Source organism: Bombus bifarius, unplaced genomic scaffold, assembly GCF_011952205.1.
Source record: "Bombus bifarius isolate JDL3187 unplaced genomic scaffold, Bbif_JDL3187 scf7180000007978, whole genome shotgun sequence".
NCBI classification, from domain to species: Eukaryota; Metazoa; Arthropoda; class Insecta; order Hymenoptera; family Apidae; genus Bombus; species Bombus bifarius.
In genome coordinates, this window is record NW_022884363.1 from 4,083,308 (window position 1) to 4,106,400 (window position 23,093).

A 23,093-nucleotide genomic window follows, 5' to 3' on the forward strand; every position below is an offset into this window, starting at 1 on the left:
TCTGGTGGAAGAGGAACGACCAGGTTGGGGAGGTTTTAGCAGGTTCTCCGGTTACTCAGGTAGCAAGCTGGACCCGAGGACCGAGGTCGAGACGTAAATCCGGGCTACCGTTTCGACCCTGAGGATCTCACGATCTACGTTGCGGTGTAATAAAGCCGAGAGCCGCGATCGCGCGTCCATCGGCGGATCCAGGGTAAAAATGGGGGTCGAGGACAAAGAAGGACGCGGTCTCGGAGGCGACCAGGCGGTGAAACGCCTGCCGGGAATTCCAGAAACGCGGCGATGGCCTCTCATCGAGACGAAGAGGAAAGAAGAAGGAGGAAAGAAGAAACTGCGCGGTGGCGGTTTCTCGCGAGGATCGTGGACAACACGGAGAAGGGGCGGAGGAATCGCGACGACGCGACGTCCCGGTAGGATTTATCGAGGAGACACCTGAATCCTACCGGAATCTCGTAGCTGTTAAAAAGATCGGCTATCCTGTCGCGTTCGCGGAGGCAACGTAGACAACGTACCGTCGACGGTACGGCTGGTGGTCGCGAATTTTATGCAGATCCGGCGCGATCGTGTAAATATCGCGGTCGGTGTTGCTCGGTTGAGATCAGGAAGAGCGATCGCCGGACCCAGATCGGGAGTTCACCACCCAGCCTAATGGCAATTAAATATCCCCGGGCTAATTGGCAATTATAGGCCACGGGTGTCGAAGGTGTTTTTCTTCTTCGTTCCACGCGGCGCCATTTAAGCTCCGATCTCTCTTTTCTTCCTTCGTTTTCCGTCGCTGCGCTGGTTCGTCGAGAGGAACAGCAGAACCGAAAAAAAGAAACACACAGGTCCGGCAGGTAGGTGCAACAAGGGGCACTCTCTCGTACGATCTGGAGCTTATACGTATACCTGGCTGCCTGTAGCCATAGCTCGCAGGTTGAGCACAGGTTTGAGAAGAGCTGAGAAGGAGGAGAGAGGGTCCAGGAGGGAGAGTTCGGTGTTTTGGACGCGAGAGAGGAGAGTTATAAGCGTCCAGACGCCACGAGGCCCCAAATGTTCCCTGGTCCATACACAGGCCCAGAGGAGAGGAAATGAGGAGAGAGGACCGAGGTGACGACAGCGAAAACTAGTTTATTTGGGACGCGGCTATAAATTAGGATCAGATCGCCACGCGATAAGAGTACCGGCTAACACCCGGTTCCTTTCGAAGGTAGCGTCTCTTTCTCTCTGATTCTCCGTTCCTCCGCGTTCCGTTAACCTTCCTTCTCTTTCTTCCTCCGCTTGTTTCGGTCGGTCGAGCTACGAACAGAAGACGAAGAAGAGAAGACGAGATCGTCCTCCTCGTTGCACCTTCGCCTAGTCGTGTCTCGAGTTGATCCTCGTTCGGCGTTTCGTCGTCGTCGTAGCCGTCTCTATCCCGGTGAATAATGCGGGAAAGTTGCTCGTTTCCAACCAAACGAACGACGCGACGCTAATTGATACGCCTGATGTTTGCAAACGACTCTTGATTCTTCACGATGCCAGAATTATCAAAGTGTCGACGAACAACAGGCATTTTCATCGAACGGTGTTTGATTGTTTCTTTCGAACCGTGATTCGGATCTGTAATGGCCTGTCTTGTCCTTCCCGTTTCTTCTTCGTTGCTCCTTGCTTCTTGTTTGAAAAAACTGGTCCCGATGTGTTTACAACATCGACGAATCAGATAACCTTGAAACCAGCGATGCCTTCGAAATACGCGACGAAAGAAGCCAGAAAAAAATCGGAGTAGGAAAGAGACTTGGCGACGAATCTCGTTCTCCTTCTTTTTTTACATTGTCGCGAGTGGTATGAAGCCGCGATATCTCGGAGCCGATTAACTACTTGGTCGACTACTTTTCTATCTCTTCTTTCTATTAACGGGTCGTTGAAAGATACCGATAGCGAAGGTAGATAGGTATATCTGCCTAATTTCAGCGTTTCTTATTTATCTACGATGCGCGGACGAAGAAAGCGACGAATCATAGCAGAAGACGAGAGATAAGTGACTTGATCGTTCCAGGACTGGTTTCTAACGAAACCGCTACGTGGTTTCGAATTCATTGAAAGATTAACAAACCCATCGTTTTCGTTGCTACTGAAGACCTAATGGTGTCATTGCGATCCAATATTATTCGATTAAATACGCTTTCATACCCTCTTTCTAAATAGAACGAACTCCCAATCAACGATAAAGACAAACGAATTTGCATATCAACTGGGACTATCCTCCCAAGAATTAATCAAGAAGAGGAAACCGCACCGCTTTCCCAAAGCCACTCCCGAAAGCCAGAGATCCATCAACCGAGTATCATCGTGACCTCGCCACATTCCACGTTCTCGAAATGCTGCGCGTCTTATTCCAGCGAATTCGAGTGCGGCGCGTTCCACTCTGTGAGAGGATACATAGTACGCGAGAGGACCGTGCGGTCGGTCGTTCAGTCAGCAACGCGACAGGTTGAGGTGTGCCCGGTAGAGAGTGCGGTGTGTTCTACGGCACACAAACGTACACACGCTACTTTACACACAGGCAAACAAGCTCGGAAGAGCGTGGCCATAACGCGATGGGTTGCGCGCGCGAGAAAGACGCGGCCAGCCAGTGGTGATTCCATTCACTGATTGAAATCTCCGTCCATTTGTCACTGTCAAGGAGGTGGCGATAGCCTCTCTCCTCTCCCGTTTTCTTTCTCCGCTTCCCGCTCGTACTCTCCCGATCCGTTCACCGACCGAGCCCGGCTCGATACTCGATGCTCATTATTATTTAAACAATCGAAAGGCCAACCCTAACGACCCATTGACAGCATCCAATATTAATTTCTTATCGATTTTCGCGACCACGTACCGCGAAAAGCTCTCGCGACGAGATACTCCATTCCGCCGATTTGCAAATCTATTACGCGCCAGTGTACCGTGACAGCCGTCCTCTCTGCCGTGCATCCACGCGTTTCCCGCTTCTCGTTCGCGAAATGAATTATTGCGATCGCACCTCGCGGTGGTACACGCGGCACGCGATTAGCGTCGTCAATGTACTTATGATTTGTCATCGAGTCTCCTCTGTAGACATCGGCATACGAGGTGTTTTTTCACTCTGACCGTACAGTGATTCTTTCGTGATATGTTCTCGACGCGACGACACGTATATCAGGAATTCTATCCGACGACGCGACGTTGCCCTAAGGCGATCCAGGCATACGGCGTAGGTTCGAGAGAGATCGGAAGATCTGGTTCGTTAAGTGGCAAAAAATCGAGGCTTTAGCCGGGCGACAAAGAGAGCGGAGAGGTTCCACTCACCTGGAGGATCGCGACGGTGATCCGGAATCGACCCAAGGTGCCTTAGACCGGCGATACGAATCCGCTACCCATGGACTGCGAGCTGTAACAGTTGATTTCGAACGTTAGCCCTGTTCCTATTTCTATACCACGGTGGTTTATACACGCGGTGTCTGCGTGGATCGAACTATCAAGGTTGGAAACGAGGTTGGTCCACCTACCCCTTGTAGAACGGTTTGAACGCAGTGGTGGCCTCCGTGGGCGGTAAGCTGGCAGTGGTCTGATGCTGGTGCAGAATGGAGTTCTGTCCCGCCGGCGAGAAATCCTTATGAGGCGATGCCTGTAATCTGGAGCTGAAGGAGGAACCGCTGCTGGCCGAACCGGAACTGGTCGACAAATAACCGCCGGCAGCCGGATGACTCGGCCCGTACGGATTCGGATTACCGTTGGTCGTTGCGTTGCTGTTGCCACCAGTGCAGTAACCGCCCGGTGGTGCCTGGATCACTCCATTCGGTGTAGCCACCTTCATGTTGGGCGGTGTTTGGGGTGGAGTGTCCGTACCAACCTCGGGAAACCCCGCCGCCGCCGAGGAGGACGCGCTCGAGCTCGATCCTGACGAGGAATTGGGGTTGTAATGGAGCTGCCCTCCGGACGAGGACGAGAGAAAACCGCCGTATCTCGTCGCCGCGCTCGAATACGGCGCGGTCGCGGCTGCTGACGGACTCATCGACGCCGACGAGGGTAACGCGAACGAGCTCAGGTTTCCACCTCCACCCCCGGCGCCACCTCCACCACTACCACCGGAACCACCTAGCCAAGGCTGCTGCGAATGATGGTGATGAGCCTGATTGGACAGGTGGTGCTGCTGCTGTCCGTAGTGTTGTTGGTGATGGAGATGATGATACTGTTGATGGTGAGGATGCGTGAGAGGCGGTGGAGTCTTGCTCGCTGCTGTGTCCGCCAGCGACCAGATTTTCGGTTTAGTCGCAGGGATTGGTACGCCGGCCGCGCTGCAGTCCGACTTGATACCCTCGTCCTTGAGATGGTCCTCCCCGGCGTATCCTTGATGATGATGGTGATGGTGCTGCATCGCATGGTGAAAGGCATGTTCTCCTCGTCGGGGGTCCTCCTCGAGATCGAGGTCGTCCTCCTCGTCCAGGTCCTTGTCGTGCTGCAAGTGCTCCGCTTTCACGTGCCTCATCGGTTCTGCAAACAGACCGGCGCGCGTCAATTTAGTAAATTGGCCGTTGAGCTTCGATGGTCGACGCTGGGCCGTGCATCGTCTCGTGATCAAGGAAAAAGTTCCCTACCGGTCATAAACGCGAATACCTCGAGTGGTAAGTATATAACGAATAAAAGCCAACTTAATAGCTCGTAAAATTCCCCCCTCTTCTCCTTCTTCTTCTCTTTGTCCGCGATATAATACACAGGATAGAAAGAAAAGGTAAGGAAAAAGAGTAAGATGGAAAACATTTTCCACGGAACTGATAGAAAATTTAGTAGGGTTAACGGTATCGCATTACGAGCTCGCCCCTTCCTCTCGTTATTTGGCCTGCACGCAATGTCAGAATTAATGGTTTATAATCCCTGGTGTGAAAGTGAGATCTACGCGAGTCGGACGGTATATACATATATCGGGCTCCCTGGGTAGCGAAGGGTCGACGACGCCGGGGGAAACGTATCGAAGCCTCCCTTGAACCCCTTATACGGTTAAGCTGTAAGGGATGCTGTGAAAAAAAGGGAGCGAAGCCTTCAACCACTTTGAGGCGCGAGAGATTTTAGTTCCCCCTCGAGGCAGGGAGAACACCGGGAGAGAAAATAGGGAAGCTGTATCCTTTTTCCCTTTTCCTCTGCCTCTCCTTCGTATCTTCCTCTCTTTTACTCTCGCGAGTCTCTCTCAGGGCACTCTAGGATCGTCCCAAGCGTCTGCCAGCTAGCTAGCCAGCCAGCCAGCCAGCCAGCCAACCATCGAGCCGAGCCAAGCCAGCCAGTCAGTCAGGGGTGAGAATTTCATTAAGAGGTTCGAATGAGTCGGCAGAGGGTTTACTTGATGGGTCGTCAAGCGATAATTCCCAAGCTAGAAGGGGCCGCAACCCCCGCGCCAGGGAAACAGAAATGGACGGATAGATGGCTGGCACAGCAAGACAGAGAGGAACAGAGATACGGAGAAACAGAGAGATTAGGGTGCGTACGCGCCCCCTTATAAAGGGAACCTTATGGACCAACTAAATAGATACCACCGTCGAGTCCACAAGTGGCTCTTTAACTTTTGACCCCCTTTTATCAGTCCTTAATCTCGTAATCTTCGCACTGTCCGACACTGTACCTCGGACAGGACAAACCACGTCATCGATTCTATTTTATAATTTCTACATTCACGACGGAAATCGTAACCGTGCTTCGACAGACGACAGTATCGAAATTTACCGACGATGATAGAGATAGCCTGTTGCTGTTGACGTACTTGAAAAAAAAAAATCGAGTGGACCACTCGTGGAGAGTATCTTACAACAAGGCCAGACTGTAGCAGCCCTCCCGCTCGTGCTCTCGAGTGACCTTTTCCCTTCGACGTTTGGCATGGAAATTCATGAGGGCTCTCTTGAATTTAGCAAACTTCCTGGCAAACCTTGCGGCCGTCTCGTTCGACCCGGTACACGCCATATCCTCTACCGTATTCAAGGGCCAGCGATACGGAAACCGCTTTCGACATTCATAGGCGTGGAACGGGCAAGTTATAACGCACGACCGAATACGTTCCACGTTTCCAACGTTTCATCCGACGACTCCTTCGCTGTCAATATTCCCGAGAAGCAAAACGGTGGAAAGGTTGGATATATTCATACGCGAACACAAATCACCGTGGACTGGAAGGAGCGAGTTGGGAATAGAAAACAAATCGCTTTCGTACGGACTCCGTTCTTTCTCGGCGAATTTTCGGTGGGCTTGTTTCCTGCGTGGTCCTTTAAAATTACGAGGCATCACGGGACGCGCGTGACGCGGCTCGACAACGCAACGCCTAAATGTCCCGAATCGAAGAGAGCTGGGCCGAGAGCCAGTGAGAACTGGAGAGAACGAGCGCGAGAGGGACAAAGTAAAGGGCGGCAGACAGAGGACAAGCGACGAGGCAGAGAGGATGAGGACGCGAGGAACAGAGAGGACCGATATTGGCCAATGTGCGGTGGGGTAATGGTGGCCATAGGAGGGTCCGTACCATTCGTCTCGCCGCGGGCGCCGATACATCACCGTGCCTCAAACCACCACTCTCCGTGTATCTATATACACTCTGTATATACATGGACCCTGTGGCACAGAGTGTATATGGTCCTACGGATGGCTACTCAGCCCGGGCGCACCCTCCGCCTCTCACTCACAGAGCCACGCTTAGGGAGACGAACGTGTGCGCGCGCGCGCGCGCCAAATCGAGCGCCAACCTGTACGTACCTACACGTACAGGTACGTATTCTGTACATGACGCTGTGCACGGTGAAAGTGTACGCGTATCGTTCAACGTATACGTGTATACGTGTGTTTGTATGCGCGTGTATGTCAAGCGTATACGCGCGCGATCCTACCAACACCGACGAATCCGGCCGCCGGTCCACCAGGGGACCAAACCGAAGGCCATTAATCTCTTTGCGCGGCAACCCGCAACCCGTCACTGTGTTTACCCACATGTGAACCATTATGTCCGCCTCCGCGATATAGAGCCCGACACACGGCCGGTTTCGCAGCGAATTTCTAACTCACCGTTTCCGGCCGTTGGGCAAAATGCCTGAATAAGTAGCCTATCGAGCCGAGCGACGGCCGAACGACGCCAAGGGGCGAATAGAAACGACTGGATCTCGCTCGCTCGTCCGACGATTTCAGCGACGCTGAGAAACTCCAGTTTGGTAATTGAATTTACAGGCTGTCCGGGACAAACGACTCGTGCTACGCGACTTTGAAACTCGACCGACTCGAAACGACCTGCTTCTTGCATCGACGTTACGTGGCTTGAAAGCGTGGTACTGGGATTTGCACGATCCGATAGGGAGATGGTGTAGGAGGAATTTTAAAGAGGGACGTGTAGACTGGAAAACAGGAGAGAAGTCCAAGATTCTAGGCAATGTCTGTCGATATTTTCTAGAAATCTACGGACGGCGTAAAGATAGAAATCATGGACATCTATGTATAGCACGATATTTACGAATACGTAGGTGTAAAAGAAGGCATATTGATAATTAATCGCAAAAATGCTCAGTGTACGTATAATACGTAAAAATATGTAAAGCCTATTTGAACGCGTAATATGCAAGGAAATATAAACACCTCTAGAGATATATGTAAATATTATAGCGTCAGCAATGCCATAAAATCGCGTAGTTTCTCCGCAACGGACTCTCCAAAACAGCGTACAATTTCCAAACAAGAACGAAGAGTACTCGAACAAGAAGAAACTCATACGCTTCTCGAATCCAATAGAGAGAAGTGGCATTTATCGTAAATCGTAGCGGGACTCGAGAGGATCAGAGAGGCTCCGTTCTCCCTAGAAACGTTCGCCGTCCGCAAGGATCTCGTCGCCGATCGCCGTGAATGGCGCGCGATCCATGCAGGGTGAGGTCGCGTACGGTTATTGTGCGCGGAATGGATGCTTGCGCAATATCAGAAACGGCGACCGATGGCCACTCGATATCGGGGAAACTAGTCACGCGAACGCTACACGCTACCGACATTCCTCGAAGAGATCGGTACGCTTCGCGGCCTGGTTCACCCTCGACCGCGCAACCGCGCAGCCGACTCCGACCTATTGTGTACACCGTACATCGGAACATCGATAATTGGCCCCTAATGGCGGTGCTTCTTCCGAGATTCGAGACACGGGTTGTTCTTCGAACATTCTTGCGGCAAATGCATGCACGACTGCATGGATTATTGCGTTTCGTGCTGTTACACGCGTGCAAGCTTATCGACTAAACTTGCCGGCACGTAGGTACGGTGAAACGAGGCTTCGACCTCAACTTTTTACGGCCAGTATGTATTTTTATCTTCGGCATGCTGTTTCAAATAATTGGGAATATAACAAGGTAGGGTTGCTCGAGTCAGCCGAGCTTCGATGTTTTCAAATTCAACGGTGAACCGTTCGCATATATTATAATAATCAAACTCGTTGCATACTACTAGACGTTGCTGCTAGTTTCTAACGTAGCAACGAAAGAATTATCCGAATAAACCTATGTTGCTGGGATCTACCTCGTTCGCTCGTTGTTTCGTCGTTATGTGCGAGAGAAAGCTGGAAAAAAGTCACTCACCGTTTTCCTCCAGGCCTCTCCTTGCCTCCTCTCCTACTCTGTCGCCTTGAGTGTCACTCGCGAGATCGTCCTTTTCCTTGTTGTCCTCCGAGTCCGTGAGAACCGCGTCATCGTCGTCGTCGGTCTTGTTTTTCGGTTCCCAAGTCATTTTGTTCTCCTTTTTGAGGCGCCGCCGCGCGTTCGCGAACCAAGTGGACACCTGCGTCAGTGTCATCTTCGTGATGATCGCCAGCATGATCTTCTCACCCTTGGTCGGGTAAGGGTTCTTCTTGTGCTCGTTCAGCCAGGCTTTCAGCGTTGCCGTGGACTCCCTCGTCGCGTTCTTCCGCCGTGCCGCCAGGTCGTATCCGGCGCCATATCTGCAAAGATTAGTATCGTACCTTGTAAATCGACGTCACTATAGCGTATAAGGGAAAACTTAACTTTTAAGGTTCGGCTAGATTTCCTCGATCTACTCTGTAATCGTTTCTCTTTACATATAAAAGTGCTCTATATCGTGAAATAATTGACCCTTAAATCAACTCGATTTAATTCGACTGACATAAATCACTGCTACAGCCGTAACGCTGCCTCGAATCGCTATTTAACGCCTCGAGCAAACACACCAAGGCCAATCATATTTCAATCAAAGACGTTCCACGTGATTCTATCCTAAAACCAACAATTCATCCTCCGCAACGATAGTAAAAACGTAACCATTGTTCAACATTTGTCGAGTCGAGCCACTCCACTCGAAAAGTGGCATCTTGTCGAGGGTGCGAATTCCCCGTAGATTTTGGCAAGACCAAAGTGCTGGGCGGCAGAGGCAGAGGCAGAGAGTGAGAGAGAGAGACAGAGAGAGAGACAGAGAGGAAGGGAGGAAGAGAGAGAGAGAGAGAGAGAAACGGCCTTCCTAGATTCATTCCCCTGGCCGCGGGCTGCGCGCCGGAGCATCGAACCCTCCGGGATAGGGGGCGACATCCTACTGGGTCGAGGGTGATACTCCGGCAAATATATACGGAGAATAAACCCCTAGCGGCGGCGTGATTCCATCGAGCAACCCCGGCACTCACTCGCTGTAATGGCGATTCGATCGATCCCCTCTCCCTTTTCCGTCGGTTGTCTCGCTCTAGACCTGCTGTTCTTCGTTTTCCTTCTCGCTCCCACCCCGTGTCCTCCCCACTGGGGAGCACCACGCGAGCCTGTTATAGGTATGTACTATTATATACTGTAGCCTAAAATACCTATCGACGATCCATCGGACGTGGAAGGGTGGCGGCGAGGACGATGGTGGTGGTACTACTGTTCGAGGCAGTGGTTACCAGCGACATTGTAGCCGAAGCGTGACGTAGCTTGACGGGGTACGAGAGTCGGATTCGGGGAGGACACGCGAGAACAGTGAATAGTCCGACGATTAATGGAAACCTTTGCACGATTCCTGATATCGCGATAGATCTCGTCGAGAATCGGGAAATAGACGGAGGTGAATGAATTTAGGCTACTATCGCTTTAAGTCGACGATAAATCTTGGAAAGCTCTTTAAGCTCGATATACGCAATAACAATGCCACGTAGAAGCAAAATTCATAGATCGTTGCAATGAAAAGATAAATTGTGTAACTTGTATTAACGCAACTCGTACTAACGTGATCAACTTGGTAGAAACGACTATCAGATCCTCTGTTTCTAATACGATTACCAAAGACGTTTTCAAAAAATACAGCTGGCCGATTTGATACTCGAGTGACTCGATTTAGAGCCTCTGAAAGCTCTACATACGAAACACGAAAAGTGGAAGCTTACATACGAAAACAGTGTTTTATCGCGACTCGTAAATTGATAAAGCACGAATCGTAATTCGGCGTTTCGCAAGGAAAATAAATAAGCGCGCGTAGGGCGATGTTTTGCGGGGTCGAAAAGTTTACGGCCGGCACTGCTTTTCGAAAGGGAATCTATCGCGTTTTACGTCCTCGCCCGACGAGATCATCAAAAGATCCTTTTTACGCGAACGCCAGAGTTTATTCAAATGGAGACGTTTCCCGAGACTAAATCGCGTTTTACGATCGCGCGCCTATCCGGCCGATTCTGTTCTGATGGAGCGCGACAAATGGCCCGATGAGATCTTCTGTCCAGGCTTACAAGTTTAGACGTGATCTAATCTCGGGTTTCGTCGGCGGAACGACCGACGAGTCTCCTAAAATATTGGTCGCGTTACGTCGATCGAAATTCGTACCGAGACGCGACATTCTCTGTGTAGTTCTACGTTGTATATCGAACATATGCTGACTATTTAAGAATTTTTCAACTATACTGGACACGCGCGTTATATCAAAATGCAAGGGAAATGTCTTTGCACGTGAATAAACTCGCGAGATTAGAGTCGAAGAAGTCGAAGAATTGTCACCGAGGAAGGAAAATAGTGGCAAATCGAACGAAAAAGCAACCGATTAGGATCGTGTGCTGTCACTCGAGAAGCAGAGCAGAAGATTACGTAATTCCCCTTTCGAAATTCAACCGTTCCTTCCCGTCGTTACTGCAATCCACATCCGAGATTGGCGATGACCGCGTCGATGGGGATGAAGGAGGTAGCGATCCGAAGGAAGCGGACTCGTGCAAGTTCGAGGACGTTTCACCCTCTATTAAACTCCCTCGGACAAGGGAAAGGCGGCCGCCGTAGATCTCGTAGCTCGTCTATAAAATCAGCCGCTTTTTTGTTCCTACCTTTCCCTCTACCTTTCACCTCCCGTTCTCCCATCCACAATATCTTTTTCTTCTTGCTTTTCGTTCGAAAACGTCCGATCGATCGAGATTGTTCCAGATTATCCGAGTACGACGAAAAGAAAATGGACCACGAGGAAAAGTCGGTGCCTTTCTGGGTATCTTCCAGGATTCACGTTGAAGATGAACAAGGTAGAATCAAGTACGAGGAACCAACTACCGAATTTTTCTTGGATTCTCCATTAATTGTTTACGAGTCAACTAATTCTCGATGATAAGAGACACGCTAAAGGTAGGATCTTGAGGGTAGCTTTTATCGAGTTCAAAAACTATCCTTGTGTTTAACATTAACGCGCTTGAACTGTGTCGATACATTTCAGTACTGCGACAACTTTTAATCGTTATTATCACTCTGGCAACTATTTCGACTATAGCCCGTTCCATCCACGGCTATCCATAGATCAACGCCAAAGAGAGTTCCTCTCTGACGGAACAAAAGTTTCCATCGAAACTATCCTCGTATCAATACAGCGACGAAATCGCCTACGAAATGGCGAGGCTTCTTTGTCCGCGAGAGCCGCGGCCGGATCGACGAAACAGTTCATATAAAGTTGCGGGAGCACCGGTGGAAACGTAACAACTGGTTCTGCGAATAGCCGGGGCGGGAAGTTAGAAATTGACAGCGGCCGCCGCCTCTAGATTTAATCGACGCCCGAGCCCCCCCTCATTGATATGCGCAATTTCGACTGCCTCCCACACGCGCGCGGGGGCCAGCCCGCTGCCGCCGCGCAATTATCCACACGTATTCGAACGGTTGGCCGTGTGTAGGGGCCGCGATTTACATACTAAGTGTGGCGTTGCGTGCCAGCGGAGAATCGCTCGGATGTATCGACGCGATCGTTCTGCGCCCCGATGCAATGCAGATGCGACAACCAGCGAAGCTCGCGTCTTATACGAGGAAGGTTAGATCGAGTCACGGTCTTGCGCGTAAAAGTTTGCGACACGGCCGTGCGAATCTTTAGAAGCAAAGAGGGGAAAAAGCACTCGGGCAGAATCGTCAGGAATCTGAACTGCGTGGGCTCTTCCACGATCGATCGCCGAAATCGAGTTTCAGATACGAACGCTTGGAATTTCGTGCTGTATATTGGATGTTGGTAATCGAGTAAAATTCCGAAACAACACGCTTTATACCTGAATCCTCCAATTTTAATAATCGTGTAAACAGAATTTGCTGGAGATGAAAATATCGCAAGCTGTACACGTGCAGTAACGATCATCGTACAGTGTCGGCGTATACGATTATTACAACAGCGTACAACGTCGCTATCAACGATCAGCGAAAATTTAATCGAATTCTCCTCGCACAGCAAGCAAACTATCCTTTCGCGTTTCATCCACGCTTCTCGTTACATCTCGAGCTTAGATACCAACGAATCGGTCAACGAATATTCATCGTCGGACGATCGTGACGCGTTCTCGTCGCATATTATCGCAATGGGGACGAAAACGTACGCAAATTTAGAAAGACAAAACACGAGAGAAACGAAGAAGGGTGCAACGCGGAGAGACGTGGCGAGTGGTGAGCGCGCGAGGGTGGGAAATAGTGGAAAAGAGAGGATATCGTCGAATAGCTCCGGTAGGTAATAACGATGCGAAAGGGGGGTAGAGATGAGCGCGTAATACTAGACACCAGGGCCACTCGAGCGACTCATTAGGGGCTTTGCATATGGTGGCGTCAACCTCGAAAGGTTAACCAATATTGGCAGAACGCGCGTAATTACGTCCTCCGGCCTCGTATAGAGCCGTGTATATAGCCTCGATAGTTACGCCCGGTCCCGGATGTGCAAACGTTTCCTACCTACCTACCTACCAACCAACCTACCAACCAACCAACCAACCAGCCAGCCAACCAACCTACCTTGTGCTTGCACCACGCAACCTACCTACCGCCGCGTCTGCTCCGCGCGCGCTGCATCCAACTGACCCGCCTCCCCTCTCTCTCTTTCTCTCTCTGTGAAACTGCAACTGCTGCACTCGGCGACGACAACTTCGCCACCTCTTATCTAATCCGAAGCGTCGCGTCGTCGCTGATCCTTTTCACCCGACTCGTGTTTGAAACGATTTTACTCTTGCGCGAGAACGACGGTTTAATGGTTGTCCGCTGCTACTTGGAACACTCGCGACATCTATTATATCTGGCTAGGTGGATGTCGACTTTGGAAGCATTTTAGATCCTAGAGCAGAAATTGCCGAGCGATATCGTACGAGTTTCGGAAGACTTTCGACTGCGTTAATTTCGAACAAACGCGAATTGTTGAGAGAACAAAGTATATAGAATTTGGCTGTTAACGATTAAATGGTGGATCGATATTTTTGCAGTCTACACGGTGCTACAAGGAGGTATTAATAGGAAAATCACGAGAATCTTTCAACTCAAGTGCTGGATAGAATCTAACGAATAATTTGCAGAGTAACGTTTTCAAAACCTTCGTGATCGAAGTAGTAGTCCTGCTACAAAGTCTAGGAAAAGTCTCTCGTGCCACTGTTATAAGCATGTTAAAACAATCAGGATATTGAGAACATAAACGAGATAAACAAGATATCAAGGTCACTGTATAGAGCTCCTACGGAAAGCGGACCACGAATTATAATTTTAATTCCGATAAAACGATTTACACGAGAGTAAAGTTAACGAAGGTTCTTTTTACCAGCGAAACGATAAAAATTCCACACCTCCGGATTAGCATAAAAATTTCACGATCGTTACATGGTAAGGGTCGATTATAGAGTTGGCAAACACGCGAGAAATTTTTCTTGCAAAGTTGGAGATACCGATCGATCTACGCGACGACGAGAGCAAAGAAAAATCGTGCTCGCAACCGGTCGCGGCTCCACCGCGGGAAAAAGCTCTCCCTCGCGCGAGACCGCTTCTCGTCTCCATAGTAGACGTCTGTATCTAACGATCGGATAAAAAGCGGTATCTCCGCATCGAGCCAGAATTGAGTTAGCTCGAGCAACAGCGTTCGAGAACATTGCGCGATTTCATAGTTTGGAACGACCGTCGGCGAAGTCGAGGAAAACGGTACAGTTGCGACCGATTTTCTCCGGTTTCGACGAGTGAAAAGACTGGCGGTCGGCTTCGAGGCAATTAACAGGAGCCAACGAGAACATTTGGAGAAAAGAGAGTGACGGACCGATGGAACCGTAATGGTTCTTGAGAGTTTCGTCGACGAGTTTCTCAAGGAAGGCCGACGCCGTTTCACTGTGATTTTTTATTCAGCAGTGAAATAGCGGGGTATCGCGAGAGGACTTGGAGAGTTAAAACGGGAAGGAAGAGAAGAACAGAAGGGCGAGGGTGTCGCGGGATCTACGTGAAAAATGGCGCTCGCGAATGGAAAAGCTCCGGAGAAGATCCGTACGTGGCCAGCATCTGCGCCACTTTTACTCGTCCTCGTGAAGATTATTCGACGGAGTGAATCGAAAAGGAGTGTCGATGTATAAGAAAAGAGAAAAACATTGATCACGTTAGCTCGCGCTATAAATTGTTTCAGGAAATTAATGTTCTCCGATAGAATTAAATGAACTGTATTGATTACCACGTGGGAAACTTGTCGTGGAACGAGCCTTTCGGCAAACTGGATAAATACCAGCCGCGATATTTTTCACACTATTATTACACGCCATTAGTAAACAGTTAGTGATTCCGTAATTTCAATATTCTTCCCATGTTCCCCTCATACTCGGCGTTTAAAATATTTAATTCAGCAAAGTAGCGATTAGAGGTAACGGAAGTTCTTTAAAAGGAGAAAACAGAAGCAGACGGCACGAGGGTTTCGAATTCAGCGTCACGGAAGAAAGGATGCAAAGGCACATGGATGCTGGCGACAGTTCCCAAAGGATCCTAACGACGTATTTCTCATTTCCTGTAATCACAGCGTCCTCATCCGTCCGTCTCAATCGAGTCGCTTCAGCCTGTTAGCGGACAGTTCTCCAATTCAAGCGTTCGAAACGCGGCACCGAGCGGAGAGCCGGCGAGCGCGCCGCTGATGAAACAATAGCGGCCCGTCGCCAACGACGAAAGTGACGACAGAGAGAGAGAGAGAGAGAGAGAGAGAGAGAGAGAAAGAAGCGAAGCGACGAGGAGCACAGCACAGACACAGAGTGGAGGAGACAAATAGAACGAGGGAGGACAACGAGGAAAGAGGGCGAGAGAGGGCCGTCGTATTATTAAGCAAGTAAATTAATAGAGGCTCGGCGAGCAATGGAGAGCGCCGCCCGAGCGAAGAGGGTGAATATTCCACGATAAACAATGCCTACAGTTCGGAGTTTTGCACGGGGCGAGCGCGCACACACGCTTCGCGGCGACGTGTACGCGCGTTCGTTGGAAGCGGGGATTCTCTAGGAGGAGAAAGAGGTAGAAGAGAAGGAGGAAGAGGCGGCGAGGGACAGAGAGTACCGGTGGATACAGGAGAGAGAATCAAAACTGCGACGTGTGGTGCGTGAACGAGCGAGCAAGCCGAGCAGAGGAGGTGTACACGCGCGTGAACTGTGCAGAGAGCCTAGCGTGTTTGTGTGTGGACACGAGGGTTGCTAAGCAAAGTAAGTAAAGCACCTGTGGGAGCTGGCTCGCTTTGGAGGGTGGAAGGAGGTAGCTACGTTAGAGGTGGAAGAAGACGAGGTGGGAGAGGAGAAACGTAGCAGAGACCGAGGAACGAGGAGCTTGATAGCGAAAGAGAGTGGCGGCAAGGGGGGAGAGCGAGGAGGGAGGGAAAGGGAGAGCGAGCGAAAGAGAGAATAGAGACTAGAGAGGCTTGGCGAACAGGCGAGCCAACCCCGGGAGGAAGCCAATCAATAAACTCACTCACTCGCTCTCCTACGGAGAGAGACCTACTGCTCTCCCTACACTCGCAATGCGACTATATATGTATACAGGCAACCTGGAAGCCTCCATTACGTACGCCCACTCGGCTGCCTACAGCCATTTTGTAACCGTTCGCCGTGCACGGTTTCTCTCGAATCTCTGTGTCTTCTCATCCCCCTGAGCAAACGAGAGAGACAGAGAGAAAGAGAGAGAGAGAAAGAAAGAAGGAGAGAAAGACGACCCGACCTGACCACGTCACGTTCAACGATGACGAGAAAGCGCCGTTCGGCGAGATCAAAGGAACTCGAACGGCTGTCGATCGAGATCTAGCTCGATATCGAGTTCTTCCTCGCGATTCTTATCACCGCCAATGATCTTTTCCCTTCTAATTATCCATCGAAATTTCCTCTCGTGAAACGAGAAACGTGTCTCCGTGGAGAAACGTGTTTTGAAATAAAGGGGAGAAAAAAAGAAGAGCGAAAAAGAAACGAGAATTTAGATTTACGAGCCACGAGGAAAAATCGAGAGCTGCAGGGGAACCAAGTGTTTCCAATTACGCCTAGCGTCGAAATCTACGTCGATGTCTCGTTTTGTCAACGGCACGCGACACATGGTTTTCGAAAATAACCCTGTTCGTTCCCACGAAAGCTGCTCGGAAGCTACCAAGAACCGTAGCCAGCGCGCCACCTTCGAGCCGGGTTGTTACATGCAGGTTACCAGGGCGGAGCTTCTCTTTCGTCTTTTTTTCTCATAAAACGCTCTCACGAAGAAAGTAACGCGACCTGGTTTATTTTCCTCCGTGTTCCCCGTTCGACGCTCCACCAACGACGAAATTGCCACTCGCGAAAGGTGACCATGTCCCTTTACCTTCTTTTTATTTTTGCACGTCGTGTTTCGAGTAAACGCGCCACCTGCGAATGTTGGTGTCGCCGCGGCAAAAGAGCGACTTTTTTCCCATAATTTTAATTCTGCCCCGATAAATAATCGTTCTACCGTTCTGACAGATTTTGATATATCGCCGATGTATCGCGATACAGCGGCGCGCGTCGAGCGTGCTACGCGAGAGAGCGAAATAAATTTCCGTCGTAAATTCGCCCGTCACTTTTTCGTCCGTGCTGCCATTATTAATCAAAACACGGATCCGTAACGAAAATACGGATCCCGTGGGCCGGCCTCTATCCGCCCGCTGAAAATACACACCGTCACCGACGAAATCACTTACTCCGATACAATGTTTGCGGCCACGGATCGACGGTGTCGTCCCCAATGCGCGACAACCACCTCTTTCTCGCCATCGATATTCCGCAGCTTCCCTACAAGATGAAGTGCAGGGGTCCTCGTGTTGACAGCACCCTCGTAACTCTTATCCACGAGCGGCAAGAACGAGCATCCGGTTTGCTCGTCACCCTTCTTACGGATTAATTGTCGCCTACCTTCGTTTGGCCGTGTGTTGTTTTGTAAATACCAGTCTCGAGACTCGATGGGGAGAAATGATGATTGAAACGGCACGTGGAATAAAGGACGACGACTCTTGAAACGAGCGAAGATAGAAAGAATCGGACGATTTATCCCGTTGTTTTCAGACGATTTTACAATCGTCTCGTAAAGCCTCCTTGGATGAAGTAAAAAGAATCGAAAGTCGCGACTTTGAGATTCGAATCGAGTACCTTTAAACGCGAACGCGAAGCAGAAAAGGCAGTTGTCCGTTTGGTATAAACATCAACGGGCCGCTTAAAATTGTGTATCACTCCGGTTATATCGGGGCAAAGATATTACGAATTCGCGATAACGATAACCATTGCTGCCGGGATATGTGTAACGAGTACGAGAGATCGTGACTCCTGTTTTAATGGCGGCACCGAGAGCGGTTCTCGAGCCACGCGAAGGGACGAGAGAGAGTGGAACTCGGCTGGTGGTTTAATCTAATGGAGCCGAGAGACCATGAAACCTGGTGATAAACTCACCCGTAGGCGGCCAGGGTTGGATCGTAGGGATAGTAACCCGTAGCGGCAGGTTGGAGGGCGGCGGTGCCCCATGCAGCACCCATATCCGCCGTCATCCCCATTCCTGTCGTGTCCTTCAATCCGTACGGATTTCCCTGCAATCGAATCGCATAATTAATTACCTTAGTAGAGATTGCGGCAACTCGAACGTGTAGAAATTAGAAATTCAAAGTACCCTTCAAAGTTACGGTAGGAAATTAAAAAAAAAAAAAAAAAAAAAAGAAAGAGTAAGTAAAGATTCTGTTTCCGCATGGAGGAATTTAATTTTAGATGGCGTAAATTAGCATTATTAATTGGTAATTATTTGTAACATCAAGGAGAAGAGACGAAAACGAACAACACGATCCATCTTCCACCTTCTTATCTATCTGCGTATTAAGGTCAGCCGTGCGAGAGCGCTTAAGACCGCAATGTTACAACTAGCTTTATTGTAAACATTGGATACCATATGACAACGCTACACCAACTTTTAAAACGATGATCGATTAGCTACAAGCGACGTTGGTTACCAAGGATGAATACATTGTCTCGGCAAGTTGCACACCTTCCGGCGAAGCTAAAATAAATACACGGTATAAAACTCAACAACGTGTATCATTTATCCGTACGATTACACGTACCATTCGAGATATCGCATTCGTATGTTAACAAGAACGGCACAAGCACCAGAATCGCGACCATGAAGAATGATATACAAAAGCGACGGTTATTTTTACCACCGCCTCGTGACTAATTTCGTCTCCAAGCTCGAATATTCCCTGTCCCGAACGGAGCAGCCCACTCGCGGCAATTTATGCAAACGGTCCATCCGAATTAAAATCGATCGATCCATCATCTTAAGCGGCAATCTCGCCGCGGCGCAGGTTCGTTCCAACGAGGTCACGCGGATCAGTCAATCCATCGACGAGTGACTGACGATCCGTTAATCGAGCTACACCCACGAGAAACGCTCGTATTATCCACCAGCGAATTCGTTCGCCAGTAATAAAACGATTCCAGGGACGATTATCGCCGCGAACAATCGTGTACTTCGCCGTTCTTTTCTCCTTCCACTTCGCCTGGTTCTTCGAAAGGAAAAACGAAACAAACGTTGGAGAAAGAGAGACACGAACGAGGCAAGGGAGCGAAAATTTCGAGTTTTAAACGAGCCAACGCAGACGCTGCGACTCCGTCTCGGCCGGATATGTCTACTGGAGCACCGACTCGCGGGAATTGGATGTTTCCAAGTGTCGGTACAAAGCTCGTCATAAAGACGCCCCTTGCTCCGAGGCAGAGACAGAGAATCGAGGAGAGACCCGAAGAAAAAAAGGAGAGAATAGGCAGTGACGTTTGGGGGTGGAGAAGCACGAGAAACGGTGGCGGCGCGTTTGCTGGCTAATGGTAGCACAATGGGATATTATTAGAACGAAGGCTTAAAGCCGTTTGGCGCCAGGAAGTTTCGCGTTACACAGATCGGCGGCGACTCGTTCGCCTTGCTTCCCTGACTCTTAATTCTCGCCGGGTTCATCCCTTCGTTTCGATTTTCGAATCCGCTCCGCTCCGCTCCGCTCCGCTCCGGTAGCCGTGGCTACCTTTGTGGACCACCTTCTTTTTTCCCTTCTTCCTTCCAATATGTAAAAAAGAAGCGGAGAAGAGGAAAGAAAGAAAGGGCACACGTATTTGTCCCCTGTTGCCGGACTTCCATGCCTTCTCTTTCCACGGAGGCAACTTTAATGGAGAACCGCGGGTGGTCCACCGTCGACGCCTCCAACTATTGTTACGAGTGCGGAACGCCGCTCGGTCACCAGCCGATTATACGACCCACCGTGCATTATTAAGGTAGCAATAAACATGCGCCAGTCGAATTTTCTGAACGCATTAGGACAGATGACAAACCTCGCATAGACTTGATCCTTATATCTGGTCTTCGAAACTACAAGCGACCGATATTAGCTTCAAAATCATAGTCAATTAATATTTCCGTAGTAACGAACCATTCCACTTTCGAATATGAAACCTATACGTTTCTTTCTCTTCCGATAAACGCTCGTAGAAATTACAGAGACGGTATCTTTCGCCGTTTGATCAGCGTGCGTCACGACACAGCCGCGTCTCCGGGCGAAAAACGATGTCGCGGCCGATTATTATCAGAGAGCACGTGCACGAACGGATATCGGTGGATCGACTGCGATGAAGCGATTTGCGACTGGCGTGCATTTGAGTATACGTGACGAGCCCAGAAATTATTAAACAGCAAGTGGAAGCGTATAAATTCGATTAACGTTAGATTTCGTTGTTCGTGGTTCTGATACTCGAAAGGTGAACGAAATGGCGAACGCAAGTTTTTTTTCCATGTTCCATGGGTACTACAATTTAAAAAATTTCCAAGTTCTCGTCGATTCGTCCTTGATCGCGTATGGAGAAGGAAAGCGAGAGAACGGCATCTACTTTATTTGCTGAGAGTTCTTTTTACGACTATGTTGCATGATACGTACTGTTCGCCGGAACTCTAACCTTTCCTTCGCTATAGAAAGCTTCGAACCTGTAACCGCTAAACCGATGCTTAGTAAAAAAGGAAAGGTTCCAACCCTTTTTAATTCCGTGTAACACAAAACAAAGCTAAAACAAACCTTACCACGTTACTCTAAAACTTAATCCAAACGCTTCTTCCACACCCTCGGGAAGCCGTGATTCGCCGCGCCCGCGCGCGCACACACATACACACACGTACACTTATATACATACACACACGGCCAATTAGCACACGCGGCCGTACTGCCCGAAAGTTTGACGGCCGAGTATAATGGCAAGTTGGACGGCGCCGTTTCGCGGAGTTCGATCCTGAGGTCAGCGACAAAAGACAACCGGCGGAAAAGTTGGCCGAATATAAAGAGGGGACGACGTGACACGAGGCCCTCGAAGTTTAAAGTTGGAGGCTCGGCCAGCAGTTCGGCTCGACGATAATTTAATTAACGGTCGACAGGGTGGGTCGAAGGGATCGGACGGAGTTTAGTATCGATGCGTAACGATAATGAAGCCGTAGTGAGTTTTCGCGTGGGACAGCAGCTTTCAGAACATTCTAAGCTACGAGGCGATCGGTTCGCGAGATTTCGTTGAACGTTCCTTCATTCGCGAGATGATAGATCGTACATGCTCTCTATTCGGAAGACTATTTATTCTGCGGAGAGCTTGCGTTGAACAAGGACCACCGTGGTCGGCTAAAAGAGGCCGCTTTTTATTAGTTCCTTTATCGCTCTTCGCTCTCGCGCCACCCACTTCATTCAATGCTAATCCGATTCTTATTATATTATAATGCTCGTCGAAACGACGGCGCGCCGGCCGAATCGTCGGAAGCACATGCTTCCTGCTTAACGATCCCCACTTTTTCTGCCTTTCTCTATTTTTTTCCTTCCTCGTCTTTCGAAGAGACAAAGGGTCACCGGTGAAACGAGGAAGAAAAGATCGAAGGAACACGAGAAGGAGCAACGGCAACGTAGAGGAACAGGTTGAAACGAGGAAATTCGCGCCGCTATTGGTTTGCGCGACGACAGCATCGTCGTTGCTGCATGTGCCGCCTGTCGATGACCTTATTTGAATCACCTCATTATGTAAGAATTTCGTGTACGCGTTCGAGCTGGCGCGCGAGCGCTCCTCTTAGGTAACAGAATGCGTGTTCGCGAGTCAAGTACCGAGCTGAAATCAAAGACTTTTATTCGACTTTCTTCTTCTGAAGTCTTACGGGTTTCTTCTTTCCATATACGCGAACGATCATCACGACGTGGAAATTTGCGAAGGTCCATCGCGCCAGAAAGGCGTTATTGCCCAGTAAAGACGTTCAGGGAGCCATGCAGCAAGAGGAATACCCGATCCGATGCGAGTTAGCCGGCGGGAAATGGGGAAAATAAAGCGAACGGTTTCAGCGTATTCGCGACTCAAATGGCGGAACATCTGATAGGATAAAAGTTGCTCGAAACAAAACCGTTGCTTATCAAACTCGACTACATTTTATTTCATTTCGTAGTCAATATATATATCTGAGAAGCGATAAGATTATCTACATTATATTCGATATGCGTTACTAATAACTTCACCCTTTCAGATAAGATTAGTTGGCGAGCAACAACTATTTTCACACGATAACGCAGCTTTATTACCAATTCGGGTACTGGTGGGTCGTATTTTCACGCGTGTGCCACCCACCGTTTTATCCTTTGTACGATACATGCAAATAAGTATTATTTTTATAGAAACGTTTATCAACCTGATTACTAAGCAAAGTACTATGAAAATTCCCTAGATGCTGGCAACTTACGCGTTACACTTTTTAAATCCTTCCGCCTCCTAGCGAGATTAAACGACGTTGCACGAACGTCAAGAGGGCATCGATATCGCGAGCGGAGGCTGACCGCGGGCTCGTCAAAATTCTCAAAATTCCCGCTGGTCGTCCATTTATGACATTCCTCGGTTGGCTCGGTTGTCGCACGACCGCGGGAGGCTGAACGATCTCGTCGCGTGCACGAAATTGCACGACGCCGCTGAAATTCCACGAAGGGCTGACCAGGGCGAGCAGGCCGCGGGCTAGCTGCAATTTATTGCGATAAAGGTGCAAAGCTATGACGTTCGGCGCATCGTCTCACGACAAATGGCATTCCTCGAGCGTCGATCGGTCAAGCCCGACTAATAACGCCAACTACCGTCCGGATAGGGGAGCCGCGTTGAATTTTTCGTCTGACGTCTGACACGGGGGACTGCGGTAGGTTCGACTTCCTTCCAGCTACGTATCGAGGAGACTACGCATTGTAGTAAATAAATTCAATTCGTCGCGTCAGGTCGTTTAAAAGCAATCTGATTTGCTTCTCAATCTAAAGCGGGTTACACAAATTTGTATGTCGATGTATTCTCTATATTAAACTATGTACGGATAGTGCAAGGAGGCTTGCTCACCCGATACCTGCCTCGCTCGAGCCTGGTGCGGTCACGTTGAGTACGCGAAGCAAGCAAG

General features: G+C 49.6%; 1 protein-coding gene across 2 annotated transcripts in view; it reads right to left on the bottom strand.

The window, feature by feature from the left end:
• The window catches only part of LOC117204449 (homeobox protein caupolican-like), a 74,345-nt gene that overhangs the window by 7,932 nt on the left and 43,320 nt on the right, over positions 1–23,093 (bottom strand). For both annotated transcript variants that reach the window (XM_033441854.1, XM_033441856.1), the window contains exons 3-6: positions 18,074–18,207; positions 8,553–8,911; positions 3,486–4,470; positions 3,286–3,367 (exon numbers count right to left, since the gene is read on the bottom strand). In XM_033441854.1, coding sequence (XP_033297745.1) covers positions 3,328–3,367; positions 3,486–4,470; positions 8,553–8,911; positions 18,074–18,207 — 1,518 coding nt within the window. In that variant the 3' untranslated portion in view covers positions 3,286–3,327. The remainder of the gene's footprint in view (positions 1–3,285; positions 3,368–3,485; positions 4,471–8,552; positions 8,912–18,073; positions 18,208–23,093) is intronic.